General features: G+C 51.4%; 5 protein-coding genes across 5 annotated transcripts; 3 read left to right on the top strand and 2 right to left on the bottom strand.

The window, feature by feature from the left end:
• Nucleotides 1–1,445: 1,445 nt before the first annotated feature.
• On the top strand, nucleotides 1,446–2,196 carry NECHADRAFT_86062 (uncharacterized protein; the record flags this gene model as incomplete). Its single annotated transcript, XM_003047796.1, has 2 exons — nucleotides 1,446–1,692; nucleotides 2,075–2,196. 2 exons carry the CDS (start codon nucleotides 1,446–1,448, stop codon nucleotides 2,194–2,196), a joined length of 369 nt encoding a protein of 122 aa, XP_003047842.1.
• A 1,983-nt stretch (nucleotides 2,197–4,179) lies between these two features.
• On the bottom strand, nucleotides 4,180–6,788 carry NECHADRAFT_106438 (uncharacterized protein; the record flags this gene model as incomplete). Its single annotated transcript, XM_003047624.1, has 6 exons — nucleotides 4,180–4,813; nucleotides 4,862–5,212; nucleotides 5,260–5,623; nucleotides 5,669–5,826; nucleotides 5,877–6,594; nucleotides 6,641–6,788. 6 exons carry the CDS (start codon nucleotides 6,786–6,788, stop codon nucleotides 4,180–4,182), a joined length of 2,373 nt encoding a protein of 790 aa, XP_003047670.1.
• A 672-nt stretch (nucleotides 6,789–7,460) lies between these two features.
• On the top strand, nucleotides 7,461–8,584 carry NECHADRAFT_96966 (uncharacterized protein; the record flags this gene model as incomplete). The annotated part of the gene is made up of 4 exons (XM_003047795.1): nucleotides 7,461–7,638; nucleotides 7,689–7,937; nucleotides 7,988–8,423; nucleotides 8,539–8,584. The coding sequence occupies 4 exons, from the start codon at nucleotides 7,461–7,463 to the stop codon at nucleotides 8,582–8,584; spliced, it is 909 nt and encodes a 302-aa protein (XP_003047841.1).
• Nucleotides 8,585–11,311: 2,727 nt separating this feature from the next.
• On the top strand, nucleotides 11,312–13,494 carry NECHADRAFT_22260 (uncharacterized protein; the record flags this gene model as incomplete). The annotated part of the gene is made up of 3 exons (XM_003047794.1): nucleotides 11,312–12,446; nucleotides 12,551–12,877; nucleotides 13,058–13,494. Coding segments are annotated over 3 exons (1,899 nt in total), but the record flags the coding sequence as incomplete, so codon positions are not given.
• A 704-nt stretch (nucleotides 13,495–14,198) lies between these two features.
• On the bottom strand, nucleotides 14,199–15,934 carry NECHADRAFT_50901 (uncharacterized protein; the record flags this gene model as incomplete). Its single annotated transcript, XM_003047623.1, has 2 exons — nucleotides 14,199–15,171; nucleotides 15,219–15,934. 2 exons carry the CDS (start codon nucleotides 15,932–15,934, stop codon nucleotides 14,199–14,201), a joined length of 1,689 nt encoding a protein of 562 aa, XP_003047669.1.
• Nucleotides 15,935–16,237: the final 303 nt, after the last annotated feature.

Genomic DNA, 16,237 nt, shown 5'->3' with positions numbered 1-16,237 from the left:
TGGGGATGTTGTATTCGATCGATGGGACGAGAAGTTGTGGATCGTCTAGGAAAAGAAATGGTCTGTCAGCTGTGTCTAGAGACGTAATTGGGTATAGAAAACTTACCGTTCAGTCCATAGGAACAATCTATGAGGAAAGAATTAGAAGTGTGGTTAGTAGATTGTGTCAGCTCCAACTGCAACTGACAGGCACTCTTCGGACCAAATACTTTCCAGCTCCTATTATCCCAGTCTGACTTCATTGGTCAATCCCTATCCCCTGGCTACATCATTTTCACCTGATCTTAAGACCGTGAATCCACATCAGCAAGGGATGGATGCCCATGCATCTCGTTCCATAGAACCACTTTCCATAGAATCCATTTCCTTCTCATCAGAGCTTCTTCAACAAGGTTAGTCTTTCCCCGCAAGCAAATTCCATTAATCCCTCGTAATCAAATAGGAGGAGGCCGTTTGGTCGTTCTGGGGCGGGTATCGTTCGAGATCTGAGATCTTTCCGCCCGAAACAGGCGTTGTGTCTCACTTGCGTTACAACAAGAAGTACGTATTCCCTTCACACAGAGGTACGAGGGTCTTCAAGGTGCCCTCGATGGGTCAGTGACAGCTGTCGATGCGAATCGCTGGGATAGTGTTGATGTTTGACTGATCAGGGCTCGATACGAGTGAGTTTGATATTGGCCGTCATATTCTGGAATCCGACGTCGGAACCACTGCCGTCGTTACCATGCCTGCCAAGAAGTCTAGAACCGTATCTTCATTCCAGCCGCCGGCAGTATCCTAGAAATGTCTTGCTCGGCATCATACAACTCCCGAACAGGTAACCCGTTCGAGGCAAATGCCGAAATCACGCTAGAATCCAGCTTCGTCCGGCAATTCTGGCAGTTTGCTTTCGGCCGAAAGATGGCATGTCTCAAGGGACGGAACGTGAAGGGGCTGCTGAGTATCCACACTTGTCATTTCATAGGTTCTCGGTGATATATTTGTCTCTCGGCATGGGATAGTTGTGCAATCATCCTCCGGGCGAATGGCAAGACGTTATTAGAAGAAAAGGCCATCCCCAGATATTTAAATCTGTTACCGTCATTAACTCTTAAGTCATGTCATCTTTCAAAGCAGGCTCTATTTGTACGCTGTAGTTGTATGCCCCTAGCACATGACCACAAGTATCCTTACACTTCCCCATATAGGCCTATCGAGCCTCAAATCTCCTCAAGTATCCATTAAGAAGGGGGGAATTCTCCCTCAAGTCTCACTATCACAGTCTCATGATGCGTAGATATTGGAATGGCCTCTATACCAGCATACTCACTGTTCTGAAGCGAGCCGTGCCCCATGTCAAAAGTATCGATGATTATTTGGCCTAATGCAAGGTTATCAACCCGTATGTCTCAGCTAGAAACTCTAGATCAGACCACCCCACGTTATCGTCCAGAAGCAATGAGATCATGTGCGTGTCGTCGTTCTCAGTTGTGGGGGTCCACGGTAAGAGACCCGATAGTGGAGATGTCGTGATGTTCTGTATCGGCGGTGAAGATGACAGTATCAAAGACCCCTGCATTCCTGATAGGTCCATAGTCAATCTTGAGACAGAGGGGATTTCTGACACTTCAATGCTCATCCGCCGAAGAGTTGCACGCCATATCCCCTTATACCGAACACAGAGAGTTGAAAGAGTTACTCAGACAGGGCAAGGTAAGAAGCGCAGGCTGCCTTGTAATAATGGCCCATATTTTAATGATAAATAATCAAGAAAGTAGTAGAGCAAAATTCATCCATCCTCTGGTAGAAAACGACTTCTCCCCCTTACATATCCGGTGGATCTGTGTCTGGCCCTGAGTCCAGTTCATCCAACGGCCGCCTTGAAACATGAAAATTCTCCAACGACGGCTCAGATTCCGAATGGTCGTCTTTATAGGCTTCCACATTTTGCGCCTTGTCCTCTCACCGACATTGTCAGGGTTGAATTGGCTCAGCTTTGACTATTCAGGTCAACTCAAGCCTTACAAATTGTTGGGATTGTTGCCTCTGATACTGACATCTCAATCTTAATACATATTTATTTAACTATAAATAGCTTCTTCTAACACTTCTTCGCCAAGTCTTTCAGATATTATCGGCGAATGTAGTCGTCAACATCAGCCGGCAGATCGGGGCTATTTGTGGGGCAGCTCCGGATCGCACTCCCGGTCACCGTGAGTGGCCGGCACTTGACCCGATGTCTCGAAAAGGCAAGTCTTGATTAAGAGGTTACTATCGGGAGTAAGGCCTTGGTTCTTCCTGTTCATATTTCTGTCTTGCGAGAGTCGTCTCGATTGTTCAGGTGCTGTTATCCAATTCCTACGCGTTGAAGCATGAGTGTTGCTAGGGAGCCTTGAGTCGCAATTATGCCTTGAGGTTAAAGCAACGACAAGGCGAAAATGAACAAACTCTCATTCAATGTTTACTACCCATGAAGAAAATATTTTATTCAGGGCGTCAGGATAGACAACAGACAATAATGATGTATAGACCATGAGACTTCTCGGACTCTAGGGTAAATGAAGGCTAGTTCAATCCCACTTGGAAGAGTCTCGACTTGAGCGGCGTCTGAAGTCCGCACAACGTAACGAAACCATGATCTGATCATGGACTACGAAGAATCCGAGCCGTCGGTCGCGGGAACATTGTTGTCCGAGTCATTCTCGGGTCAACGAAGCCGAGAAAAAGAACCACAATTGAATGGCACGATCCCCAAACTAAACAATAGCCATTGTAACATCAATCGAAGGATCCAAGAAACATCCAACACTCGCAGAAAACAACAAAACCTCGGCATCTCGAGATCTGTCTAGGGTAGGTCATATCATGAACTACTACTAGCACCCATGTCCGGAGCCTACCGAAAACCGCGGGCACATCCTTGAACCTGTGATCATCCAGCCCCTTCACCCTGGCCTGACAAACACCAAGCAACGTTGCAACTCCAGTGGACACTCTCGGCACATGACAGTTTCCCTCTGCGATGGAGACTTTGTTTTTCGAAACCGCATGGTTACCCATTCCCATGATCTGACGAGGTCCCTTGGAACGCTTTTACCGCAACTTCAATACGGAAACTTGACTTTGCGACACAAAAGCCGCACAATTGCCCTTTCATCAGCCTCACAAGCCACACACACACAACTTCTGGAGAAAGCTGCTGGCCTTTTCGGTCCGATCCAATTCGCGCCAGGGTCGTTTTGGCTTAGTCTGGGGGAGAATGGACAAGGGGGGTGACATTGGCTCGAGCTGCAAAGTGCGCTTCTCCGCGTTGGAAAAGAAACGAACGGGGGTGCGGCAGATTACGCGGAGGAGGCGCCCTTCATGCAATGCGGGACACAAACAAGAAAAATGCCTGATCCAGTTTTCCCTTCTTTCTCGAAAAGAATCGCGAATATCGTGGAAGAAACCAACTTTGTTAGTGCCGGAACTGCCGCACGATTCATGCCAATCCAACTTGCCCGCAATTTTTACTCCACTGGTCAACGTAAAAAGCACACGAGCAGGTTCTTCTCGAAGCTCACGCTAGATCACGGCCTGTCCGGCAGCTACTGCACGATGAGGCCACTGGTCCTGCAGGCGGTGATGAGATTGGCCTGGGAAGGACGAGTTACTCCCCCCTGTTGCTTTGCTCGAGGTATACAGTGCGTTGCCGACTTGGCAAACGGGAGCGTTTTACTGGTCGCATGGGCGCACTGTGGTGGCTGATGCTTTTCTCTACAGTACGGAGTACAGGAGGACAAGGATCGGTGACAGCCACGGAGCGGGTTTGAGGAAGCGATGGTTGTGTAAGGCCAGAGGCAACAGTAATGGGGTATTGCGATCTATCTATAACTTGTAGGTATCTCTAAACAAACAAAGTCTATATCGTGGTCGTGAGAGCGGGGATTATCACCTGATATCAACGGTTCAGCCTCTACTTCTCAATAGGATCAGGTATCTCTTGTCTCTTTGACTCTTTCTGACAGAGTCTCCCAAACTCGCTTAGAATCAAGGGCACATCAAGCTGTTGAGTGCTAATGAGATACTCGCCTTCTTGTCGTCGAGCTAGCTTGATCGCCTTTCGTGCACCAGAGTGTACAAGCGTACGGATACTCTGGTAGATGCCGTGACCAGGATATGCCACGACTCCAAGAGTTGCTGCCAGAACTGTTAGTCTCGTTAAACATGGGACACGAGCTGATACGCACCTGAAGCTGTCTTGGTCGCCATACCAACCACACCTTTACCGACACCTAGGGCAGCGCCAAGCGCACCACCATCCCTGCCCCCCTTGTAGGGCTGTACAAACAAATCGGCAAAGCCTTCAGAGATTCCCCGGACAAAGTTGACGCCTCCTACGCGAGCACCCGACTGCCAGTTGTGGATCGGCTCGTTCTCGGGAACATCTTCACCGTAGAGCTTGGGCACGGCACGGCATCCTTCCGTGATGGCGAGCGGTAGATCAACGTAGAAGCCGCGGCCGTACGACTTGAAGAACCCGCCAACCCCTGATGCCGATGCAGAGGCTACTGCGCCGGCTGTCTTCCATCCACTGCCACTGCCGCCGTGTGAGGTGTGTGGTCTGGATATGCTGCCATGCTCCGACGGGGCTGGTGAGAGATGAGGACTCGCGGACTCAGGGGCTTCGTTGGCTGTAAGGGTCCTTTGGCGTTCTTGATATGCTTGAATTGGCCTTGTAATAATGCCAGTGGTGGCTTTGGCCATGTCAGTTGATGTGCCGAGCATAGCTGAGACAGTCCCAGTCAATGGATCCCATCGTCGGTTGATGATCCTGATAGTCTTGATCTCGTTTCTGCAGCTGTCAGCTAAAGCTCATGGTTCACGCTGTTAGACAACATACATAGTTAGCTTCTTGTGGTCAACCTTGAGATGCTGAAACAGGACACCGGCCGCTGCCTTGGACAACCTAATCTGCTTGCCTCCTCGCTTAAACAGCCACACAGCAGGCTGATTGTGCAGGATGTCGCACTGCAGGCTCTCCAAAGGCAGGTTGGCATGGAACGATCGCGCCGCAGTGACTACACCATTCTCCCTCCTCATGCGGTGCGAGATCTCGGCAGCGGCTGAAGCAGCCTCTGGCGTGAGACAGTACTGGATGGCCTCGGCGAGGTTATCCACGTTGAGCTGCTTGTGGGGGATTGGGAGGGGTCCTGCCCCTGATGCTGCGACCATCTCGCCCCAGAATGGCTGGCTGCAGGACGTTAGCGAGAGACTGTACCTGGGGTAGGTGATACGAACTCTCCAAAGAAGGGAACAATAGTCGTTGGCCGACCGTTGAGAAGACCACAAGCCGTTGTCCCCGCACCACCATGGTGAAAGACGGCAGACACTTGTGTAAACAGCCACTCATGCGGACAATCTCCCAAGAAAAAGATATCCTTGTCTTCTATGCCGCCGAGATTACTCCATCCTCGAGAAATTATGGCTCGCACACCTGTCCTCTGCACAGCCTCGACGAGAATCTTGGTCATACGCTCAGGATCATCAATGACAATACTGCCGAAGCCGATGTAGATGGGACGAGGGCCTTGAGCCAAGAAGTCTGCGAGGTCAGGAGGAGGCGTATAGTTGGGGGGTTCTCTGAAAAAGAAGCCGCAAACGTCTGATCTCGTCAGTCTTGTTAGTTAAAATTGACCAATTGACATACCGATATAAGATGGCCAGTCTGCTGGCTTTCCGACCAACGCTGGCGACCAGCAATATGTGAAAGGGATCTTGAGCGTCTCAGCAAGCAGAGGACCCTCAGCCAAGGGTACAGGCTCAAGATCAATCGTCTTGCGCCAATCATTGATAACATCACCCAAACTAACCATGTCAGTCCATATCCATGCAACCAAAAGCTTCCAAACACTTACCCCTGCCATGTCAGCCACTCCACCACACTGTAGGAAACATAGTTGGCCGTCTCCTGGTCCATACCTGCCTTGCTCCCAAACTTGAGATTGGCTAGGGGATGCGAAAAGCTCCTCGTGCTGGTCCAAGGCATGGTGAACATTAAATGGACCGGGATGCCCATTGCTTGCGCGCAGTGGACGTGGGCAAAGCTAGGAGGGTTGGCGATGATGGCGTCGGCAACAAATGGACGCCCACTGATAGGGTCTGGCTGAAGACATGACTGCCAACAACCGTCTAGCATTTCGGCCACCATTACACGCTTCTTTTGGATATCTCCACCGCGGAGACTCTTCAAGCTGGGTATCAAGCCGGGGTTCTTGACCATGTACGCCATCAATTCCGAGGGATTGCCGCCGATCGGATAGAACTCGAGTCCAGCGTCGCGGACAAACTTGTCAAAGACATTGTGTGTGGCTAGACGCACTCGGTGGCCATGCTTCTGGAGCTCGCAGCCGAGGGCGACGAAGGGTTGAACATCGCCGCGGCTTCCGACGACTTGGATGACGATGTTGAGCTTGATGGGGAATTGGTGAAATATCGAAGATTCTCCCTTTGTCTCGTGAAACTGGGAGTATGCCGGAGATTCAGGCTCCTCTAGAGGCGCCTTGAAGTCGGGAATGAAGCGGGAAAGGGCACGGCAGAAGCGAGAGTTGACATCGACGTCGACTCGACCGTCGCCTATCGACCATTAGCGGGGTATGAGGGGTCAAGTTAAACAACGTACTCGTCACCGCAGTCGTTTGCTGTAGATTGTTCCCTATCGCCGCCTCGTAGGAAGGAAGGTTATCTTCCGGAATGACGGCCTCTGGTAGGTCGCTGTACGGAGAGACTGGCACCCCCGTGCTGTCATGGGATCCCTTGAAATACGCCATGGATCTTGACTTAGGGTATCGAGCTTGGAAAAGAATAAAGAAGATCGGGGCCCTTGAGGAAGATCATTCTCGGGGGAAGCATTAAGCTTGTATTAAAGCAAAGCTCCAAAGGCCAAAGCTAGCCTACACCGTATCCATTCCATCGCCATCTTTTGTTCCGCGCATTCGGACAAGAGCGCGGCTTTCATGTCAGGGGCAGCGACGCGCGACGTCATGCTCGGCTCAACTGCCGCGGGTGCGCGTATCGAAAGTGCATAGGGCTGATGGACGAGTCGTGATCCTAGCTTTGCTCTATTTGCGGTTTCATGGCGTGTCCGGTTGGTAATTGATGTGCGATATACGCGTATACTGATTCGTGTTGTGGAGGGTTGAAACTCCACCAACATCTGGATTTGCAGGGCTATTTTTTAGTGGATCGCCGTTTGCAGTATCTATCCGCGTATAGAGATGCATCAGACATTGAATACGTTCATGTCGAACTAGGAGGACAACGTCAGCTTAAATACGTTTCCACGTAAAAAGATGGATATATATTCTAGCCAAGACCTCGATTCGGCGGGTTTTCTTTTCTCAAACTCCCCGACAAGTTCCTCGTGTTCGTAAACACCAACATTCGGAACCTGGACAAGAGACGACCTGGGACACGAGAACGTCAACATCCAGTAGCCCATCATGGCCGGCGATAGCAGCTCAGACGCCCCCGAGGCGTACGTCTTTTACAACTACAACCCGTCGATGCCCGCGGCCGTCATCTTCGTTGTCGTTTTTGGTCTCTCAGCGATTCTCCACACGTGGCAGCTCCTCCGCAGCCGGACATGGTACTTTATTCCGTTCTTGATCGGATGTCTATGTAAGTTGCGACGCGTACTCTACGGAAGATATCTGCTAATAACCTTGCAGTCGAGACGGTCGGATATATTGGTCGTGCTCTATCGGCGAACGAGGCCCCCGATTTCACCAAGAACCCGTACATCATCCAGTCGATTCTGCTTCTGCTGGGACCGGCGCTGTATGCGGCATCCATCTACATGATCCTCGGCCGTCTCATCAACCTTCTCGATGCTGGTGACCTTTCAATAATCAGCCCCCGATGGTTGACAAAGGTGTTTGTCACGGGCGATGTTCTCTCCTTTTTCGCCCAAAGCGGAGGTACGTTGCGACTACAAGACAAAAACTCCAAAAATGCTAACATGGACTAGGTGGCGGTATGCTCGCAACGGCCAAGGACAAGGACGGCGTCAAGAGAGGCGAAAACATCATCGTCGGAGGTCTGGGTATTCAGATCCTCTTCTTCGGCTTCTTCATGGTCGTCACCCTCGTCTTCCACCTTCGAATCCGCCGACAGCCCACCCAAAAGTCTCTCGAGATCACGACACCCTGGAAGAAGCTCCTCTATGTCCTCTACGCGACCAGCTTCCTCATTCTCGTGCGATCCGTTTTTCGCGTCGCTGAATATGTCATGGGCAAGGACAGTGAACTCCAGTCCAAGGAGTATTGGATCTACATCTTTGATGCTCTCCTCATGGCCCTCGCAACTTTGCTTCTCAACTGGTTCCACCCGAGCAGTGTCATCAACAAGGCTATGGATGCTAAGCGCATCGCCAGTTCTGAAGAGTATGTGATGGAGAGCCAGCCGTATGAGAGCCAGCGCCCCAGACGCCACTCTCACTCGCGACGCCACTCACGGACTCATTCGCGTTCTCACTCTGGCTCCCACTCGCATGCTGGGCGCTCACACTCTCACTCCCAGTCGAAGCCTTCGCAGCACAGGGACGAATACTATCAATAAGGGGTAATGGGGCTAGCGTGTGCTAAGGGAATGAGAAAGTGCCGGACCCACGACGGGATGCTCTCCAAGGGCTGGTAGAGCTGGTCGCGTCAAAGCGGCATGGACGAGCTATCAGATTTAGTGGGGGAAGCGAAACTTGGGACTGTATGAGGAATCAATAACTAGGGATCAGACTGTCCTGCTGATAGTCTTTCATTTACAAGCGAGCAAGGCAGGTGTCATAGCATAGCCCATCATGTCTGAGATGGTTACTTCTTTTTTGCATGATTAATACAAACCCGGCGTTAACGAGATTTGCGTGGAGACTCATGGTGAGGAACTGAAAACTGCATCGAGATCGATGAACTTATGAGAAACAATAAACTGGAGTTTCGAGCAAAAACCGACGACGATCGGTCCCAGGAACCCGTATCAACAACCCAACAATGCGGTTCCGCAACCGCATCAAAGGCAATGGCATGCCCTGCCGCTCGTGGGCAGCAGGTGAGAGACAGTCTTGATGGGACCTTCATCTCGGCTACAGCACAGTGAGGCTTGAGCCAGGTGAGCAAGCTGGGTTGAGACGACATGTTTCACGACGGCTCAGGACAAAACATGATATGGCAGGCACAAGCTATTTGATAGCTAGTGACTGACAGCTGAATGTTTCGGATGATCTCTTGCATGCCTTAGGAAACGTGGGGAGACGGGGGACTTTTGAGGGGCAGAGGGACGGCATTTCTGAGACATGGGGGGCTATGGGACGGCAAGAGATTCCAGTGAGACGGAATAGTATCAGCATCTTTTGCATGAGTAATCCAACGTCTCGGATGACCACGAGAGCAGGTCAGAGACGGCATCTGGTTGATGCTGTTGAGGTGGCGCAAGTCATCAGTGAGGAGATGGAAAGCTGCCTAGAAAGTAGATTCTCGAAGCTGCAGAGCGCAATTTTGTATCTCAACAGAAACCGTTGTGAGGGTTAATAAAGAGGGGGTTTCTCAGAACCCCATGATTTGGAATGCAATTCTCGAGGTTTATACAAGGCAAGGCGAAGAAGTTGAAGCCAATAGAAGCCATCTCTCTCTCCCCCCGAAAGCGATCGGCTGGGTAACCGTTTACCGAGCCGAGGCTGACGGGACAAACAACCCACGATACGCGAGTCAAGTGGAACTAGCGATGAACAAGAAAATGACCAAAAAAGAAACGAGAGAGATGCCAAGACGAGCCATTGAGAAAAGGCACAAATTGATTACGTAGATATCAGACACGGTGCGGTTGGGAAAGCAAGAGAAAAGTTAAAATCATGCCAAAAGATGTGTGTGAGTGTGGGAGAGAATACCTTTCCGCTGTGTGCTCGCTGTAGAAACTTTAGACACGGCCCCCGGGAAACGCCGGACGGCCTGAGCGATGCTGGATATTGATAATAAATGTCTGAGAAAATTCAGGAAAAATCCGCTAGAAATCTGAGTCCCTGGGGCTCTGAGATTACAAAACAGCTTCGACAAGAGACTAAAAAATCTCATTCATTCTGGGTGCTAATGCTTGACGGTGGCTTTGACTGGCGGTTTCGTTTCTTGAACCACGCGCCCAGAGTCTGTGCAAAATTGTCTAAATTGCACTGTGATGCTCGGGTGCGACGTTACAGGAGGGGCTCTACACTGTGCTCTGTGGCGGTGATGATTCCCTTGCGCCACCGACGAAATCCAAAAGTTCCCCAGCTCTTGACTCTCACTGGATGGTCTGGGGCTTGTACACAGTGTCATATCCGAGCACACCACTTTCTGACGGACGGTCGGGACACACGGGCCCGCCCCCAGTGCGCCTCTTTTTCTCTTTTCTGCTTCGCTCTGGGGACCCTGGCTCCCTCTCTCACTCCCCGTAGCCATTCGCCAGCCGTAGCCCGTCTTCCTTCCTTTCCGCTTTGGCACTGTCTGTTCGCTGCTAATTTCTCCAACGCCCCTTCCCCCTTTGGGATGTCTCGCCCGTCCGCTCGTTGTACCTTCCTTGGTCTGCTGTCTCGTTTCTGGGACGGGTGGTACGAGTGAAAAGTGACGGCTCAAGTCTCTCCCCAGCCATTTTAGGGCAAGAGGTACATTCTCATCCATGCCTCCCTCGTCCCATCCCGTCGTCACTCTCTCCCGTCTCTCTGGGTTCCTACCTCGTTCTCACGGACGGTCCACCCCCGGTCTCGCCTTGCAGTTGGCTTGGCCCTGGGTCCTTCCTCGAAATCTCCTTCTCTTTCAGTCTCCATCTCTCACCTCATCTTCTCGTCTGCCCATCCCATCCTTCCCACATCCACTTCTCTTCTTTCACCTCCAGACCAAAAACATCCCCAACCAACTCTCGCCATATTCCTTTACGCTTCGAATTCTTACTAGAACAACTGAACTGACCTAAGCCACCTGCGTCCTCGACCGACCGCCACGACTTCTCTTCGCGCTTGCTGGCCAACCCATGATCCCCCGCATTATGGTTCAAGGCGAAAGGGCCGAATAACCTGCATCTTCAGCAAATCCCATCGAACCAACCCCCGCCTCGAACTTCCACCACTTCCGATACACCATCGAAACCGAAGGACACTTATCAACCCCCCGCAAATCCCCCGGACTTTGGGTTGACGCGAACTCGTTCTGGCAAATCCCAGATTCTTGGAACATTCTTGACACCGCGTCCGTCCGCTGGGCGCTCCTCCGCCAACTCAAACTTACTTTTCGCTGCTGGTGATAATCAGGCACAGATCACCATGCCTCAGCCAGTTGTCAAGCGCGCCTGCGATGCTTGCCATCGTCGCAAGGTTAGATGCAACGGCGCCAACCCCTGCCGAAACTGCTCTGGTTCTCAGCTCTTGTGCACCTACAATGCGATTCCTCAGAAGAAGGGGCCCAAGGGCTCTCGTGCAAAGGTCATCAGCGAGCTCAGAGAGACTCAGCGACAAACCAGCTTGGCCGCCAAGGTCCATCAGAGACTGACTGGCGCGCCTCCCACACCTACAACTTATGGTCCCGAACCGTCGACTGGCCTACTATCCAACGAGTTCATGAAGGACTGCCTCCGATACTTCTTTGACAACGTTTACGGGCAGATGCCCATTCTTGACAGACGCGCGCTCGAGGAGCACATGACGGTTATGGAACAGGGCCGTGATGTGTATTGCCTGTTGAGCGCTCTCTGCGCGTTTGTCATGCTCCAGCCTGGAACGGCTCTGCCCGTCAATGACTCCTTCAACCTCGAGCTGCACCCAGGCGCCAACATCGCTGCAAGCCAGCTCCTTCTCGATGAGTGCATCCGGATCCGAAAAGCCAGCGACTACCAAGACTCCATCACCCACTACGTCCTTGTCACCAACTACCTCATCTTTGCTTGCAACTTTGCCCTGGACAACCACGACAAGGCTTGGTTTTATCTGCGTGAGACTAGCACCATGATGCACATGGCCGGCATGCACAAGGAGGACTTCTACTCGTCCCTTGATCGGGAAGATGCCATACGAAGACGCCATCTTTACTGGCTTGTGCTCATGACAGAGAGATCGTACGCTATCCAGCGTAATCGACCTCAAACTCTCCAGGCCTCGATTCGCCTTCCTGGTGTGGGTGACGAGACGGGCAACCCTAGGATGTTTGATGTCAACACCTTTGCCATTCGCGCAAAGCTCTTCCAGCCATTCGACAATGCTTGTTTGGGAACTTGGAAGAAGGTACAGAGCCAGTTCTCGGCGGCTCAGATCACAGGGCTCCAGAAGCAACTTCAAGAAGCGGCCCTCGCGTTCTCCTGTCAGGATACAAGCCTGGCTGATATGGGAACAAATCAACAGTGGCTCCAAAACCTCATTTGGCAGCTCACCCCCAACAATGGGCCCGACGGTAACGAGGAATACATGGCCCCCTCTCGTCGAGACCTGCTCATGACCATTGCCTCTGGTCTCCCCAGTATTAAGGGAATGGATGTCGTGGGTAGTGGATGCGTACGTACAAGACATGTTGCGAGGATTGAGCCTGGCTAACCAACAAACAGATTGAGAGTCTTCTCCAAGCATGCCACCTTCTGAATGATGTTCTCTATCGTCAACCAAACATTCGCCATCCTTACACTGTCAGCCCCCATGATCATCTTCAGCAGCTGCTGCAAGTCTTGGGCATGTTGAGACACAGCCACTGGCACTACCTGCCTCTACTGCTCACCAAGGTGGTTGAGGTTCTCCCCCGTCTCACCAACCCAATTCTCCCCAACGCACCAGAGAACTGTCAAATGGCCAACATTGACATCTTTGACGGCTTTGGCAATGCTGGCATGGCGCAGCCTCAGATGGCAATGTACCAGGGTCAGTCGGGCGCGACTGATGCTCTGGGACAGCTTCCACTGCCAATGTTCCAGGCCCAGGTCGAGAGAGATTGCAAGCCCCCAATGGGCATGTATCAAGGCCAGATGGAGACACCTGACTCTATGGGCCAGATGTCATTGTTCCAGGACCAATCCAACACACCTGATTCCAAGGCACAAGCATCGATGGCCATCTACCAGAATCAGATCACTACACCCGATTCACTGGCCAACTCGAATGGTGGCAATGGAACACCCCCGGGATCGCAACAGGACAACAATATGAGTTCCTCGTTTGTGACACCACCTAGTGTTGTATCACCTGGGATGGAATATCCCCACAACTTGACCAATTTCAATGTCTCTGATATGGTCATGAGCCCAATGGGCGACGGAACACCTCCCAACTCGATGAACTATATGCCAAACCAGCAACAGCAGATGTCGATGCAGGGAGATGGGATGTGCCAGCCTCAAATGGACAACATGGCGTCACGGAGCATGCGCAACCAGAGTCTGAATGCCCAGTCCATGTACGACCTGCAACAAACACCAGAAACAGCAGGCAGTTACCAGATGCAGAGCCAGGCGCCCATGACAGGCCAGAGCCAGGCGTCGATGTCAAGGCAACGTCAAGCGTCGATGGCTGGGCAGGGCCAAGCATTGATGACCAACGAGATCGACTTTGGCGGTCTTTAGAGACAGACATACTTGAGCGGCTCGATCACTTGATCGTCTGTGTCCCACTGCTGTTTCCCTCTCTTCTCTTTTCTTTGTTAAAGCAAATGTTTAGTTGGTCCTCAAGATGAGTTTCTTGCTGTCGACTGTCTGTATTTGATACGCTCCAATTCCCTTTGTTTGTTGTTTCGGAGGCTGGTCTGTATTTGATGGATGGCCAAGGTGGTCCAACATCGGATGGGCGTCTCGGTGTTTTGTGCTGTTGATTATTCTTGGTGTCTTATTTGTTGATGTCTGTTGATGTCTGTTGGCGCCGTGTACGGAAGGAAAGGAAGAAATGTGCCCGTACTCACCAGAAGTAAAAGGTCTTGGGAACAAGGACGGGAGTATGGATGGGAGTACTGGGAATGATATACCAGGAATTGGAACTATGTGAAAGGCAAAGAAGGGTCCGACCGAAGAAGAGGCTTGATAGACGCCGAAGAGTAGAAGCTAACTTAGTTTAATCCTGTTTTGAATTGAACTGCTGTACGCCACGACTGTAAAATGATTCTGACTTGATATCTGAGTGTTGGTGTATGTGGCATGGTATCATTATTCATAAGCTGGGCCGACTAGACTCGGTCCTTTTCGTAAACATTAACCTATCCCCTCCCCTTGATAGACCTGACGGCCAATACCTCGATCCTTTCTGCATATAAGCTCATGAGATGGCAGACGGGGTCTCCCCAGATGACGTCTCTCAACTGTTCTTCGAGACATGTGACGGCTACGACACCTTCATCGATACGCTCGCTTACTGTCTTTCGATCCTTGGGTTTGGCTCGAGGATCCCCTGTGCGTAAAACGACGAGCCGGCCGGCGTTGCTGAGAGTGCAAGGGGGGACATTCCAAACCGGAGGAGGTGGACGAGAGCTCTTTCGAGATTTGGAGCTCGACTTTGGTTTCTTTGGTGGTGGTGAAGCGAGCAGCTCCAAAAGACTCCTGACATAGGCCTTGTCTGCACGAACAACAGGATCACCCTCATTGATGAAGCTGAGGAATACGCTGTTTCTGAGATTTGGACGATCGGGCTTGGCCAGCGGGAGCAAGCTCACGGGCGGTGCACCAAAGGTGACGCAGTGGATCTTTTTGAAGCAATTGGATAGGGCGTTGAGCTCGCTCTCGGCCTCGGCCGTCTCGGCCAGCATATGAGAGTAGAGGAGCGCCGCCACAGCTCCGCCGGCAGAATGGCCCGTCAGCATAAGGTTATAGCTCGACCGCCGAGGGTCTTCTCTCAGGAGCTGCCGCAGCCGCGCGGCGACGGGCCGGATCATGCTCCGAGCCACCGAGAGGAACCCCGCGTGGCATAAATTCCCCGGGTCGTCGAGGAACCCAGCGGGGCTTGAAGGAGCTGTTTTGAGGTTCACGGCCCAGTCCATGAACGTTGCTGTTCCTCGGATTGCGAATACGATGGTGCTCATGTGATCCATTGGTTTCGACTTTATGCACATGGCTTTTGTGCCAGAGAGCCAGTCTGACGATACGTGGGCGTCGAGTTCGCTACCTCGGGGTTTTTCGTAGACGCGTTGTGAATACTCGGCGGCGAGGCAGAGGAGTTGCCACGTTGGGAGGTAGCTATAAAGTCAGGATGCATTTTCTCACAAGTGGAAGAAGTGACGTACAGGGCTAGAGGGGGGAGATCTGCTGGGAGTTTCGAGTTTGCGTAGAGCTCGACTTTGGAAAAGTAGTTGCCGGAAACCACGGATGTTGCAATATGTGCCTTGTCCTTGTGCTTTGTGCGTTTGGTGGATTTGCCAAACGCCTTGTCCTGAGATTGTTGTTGTTGAGGAGGAGGATGCCAGCTGAAGAGATCACCCTCGTTACCACAGAGCTTCTCATGATCAATAAGAGTCATGACATTGTTGAACCGGGAATAAACATCAGCATAAACAGCATTGGTCGTCTGAGCGCAACCATGCCAAGCCGACATGCCATCATCGTAAAGCTGAGTAAAAGGAACGACATCCTTGGCAAGGTTGACCATGGAACCTGTAAGTCTCGAAAGAGAAGTATGATGATGAACCTGCTGTTGAGGCTGTTGTTGGCTCCCAAGGTAATAATGCTGATTCACAATAACAGGCTGATACCCATTCCAGGCAGGAGGAGCTGCCGGGACAGGTCTGAATTGAGGTTGTGATTGACTTGCATAGCCGTGAGAGTAAGGATAAGTCGGAGGTGGCGGAAGAAGAAGTTGAGGTTGTGGTTGTTGTTGAGGAGGTCCATAGACGTTTGGAGGATCGAGTAGGCCTGGCTTCTTCTGCCTTTTATTCTTGGATGAGCTACTACTGCTGCTCTTGCTCTTCTTCTTCACCTTGTTTGTCTTGACGAACCAGCCCATGGCGAAGGTTGGACGAGTATCGTCAATGTCATTTCAAGATGTAAATAAATAAAAATGTCACACAGAGAGTGAAAAAAAGAAGAGGAGGAGGAAACAAGGCTTGAAAAGAAGGCGATAAACAAATCGCACATGACACACACACACACTCTTCCAAAAAAGGATGGATGCCTTCAAATCGCCAATAGGATATTCTTAGCAACAAACGCTTGCTTAGAACAAGCCTGTCGATCCGTTCAACAGGGGTGTATAAGGATCCAAAATCCCCCCATCGTGATCACACACACATGGCTGCTAGTAAATGTC

The sequence above is a fragment of the Fusarium vanettenii genome, assembly GCF_000151355.1.
Source record: "Fusarium vanettenii 77-13-4 chromosome 10 genomic scaffold NECHAsca_14_chr10_3_0, whole genome shotgun sequence".
Taxonomy (NCBI): Eukaryota; Fungi; Ascomycota; class Sordariomycetes; order Hypocreales; family Nectriaceae; genus Fusarium; species Fusarium vanettenii.
Note: the sequence above shows the minus strand (reverse complement) of the source record. Positions and strands in the feature narration are given on the sequence as shown.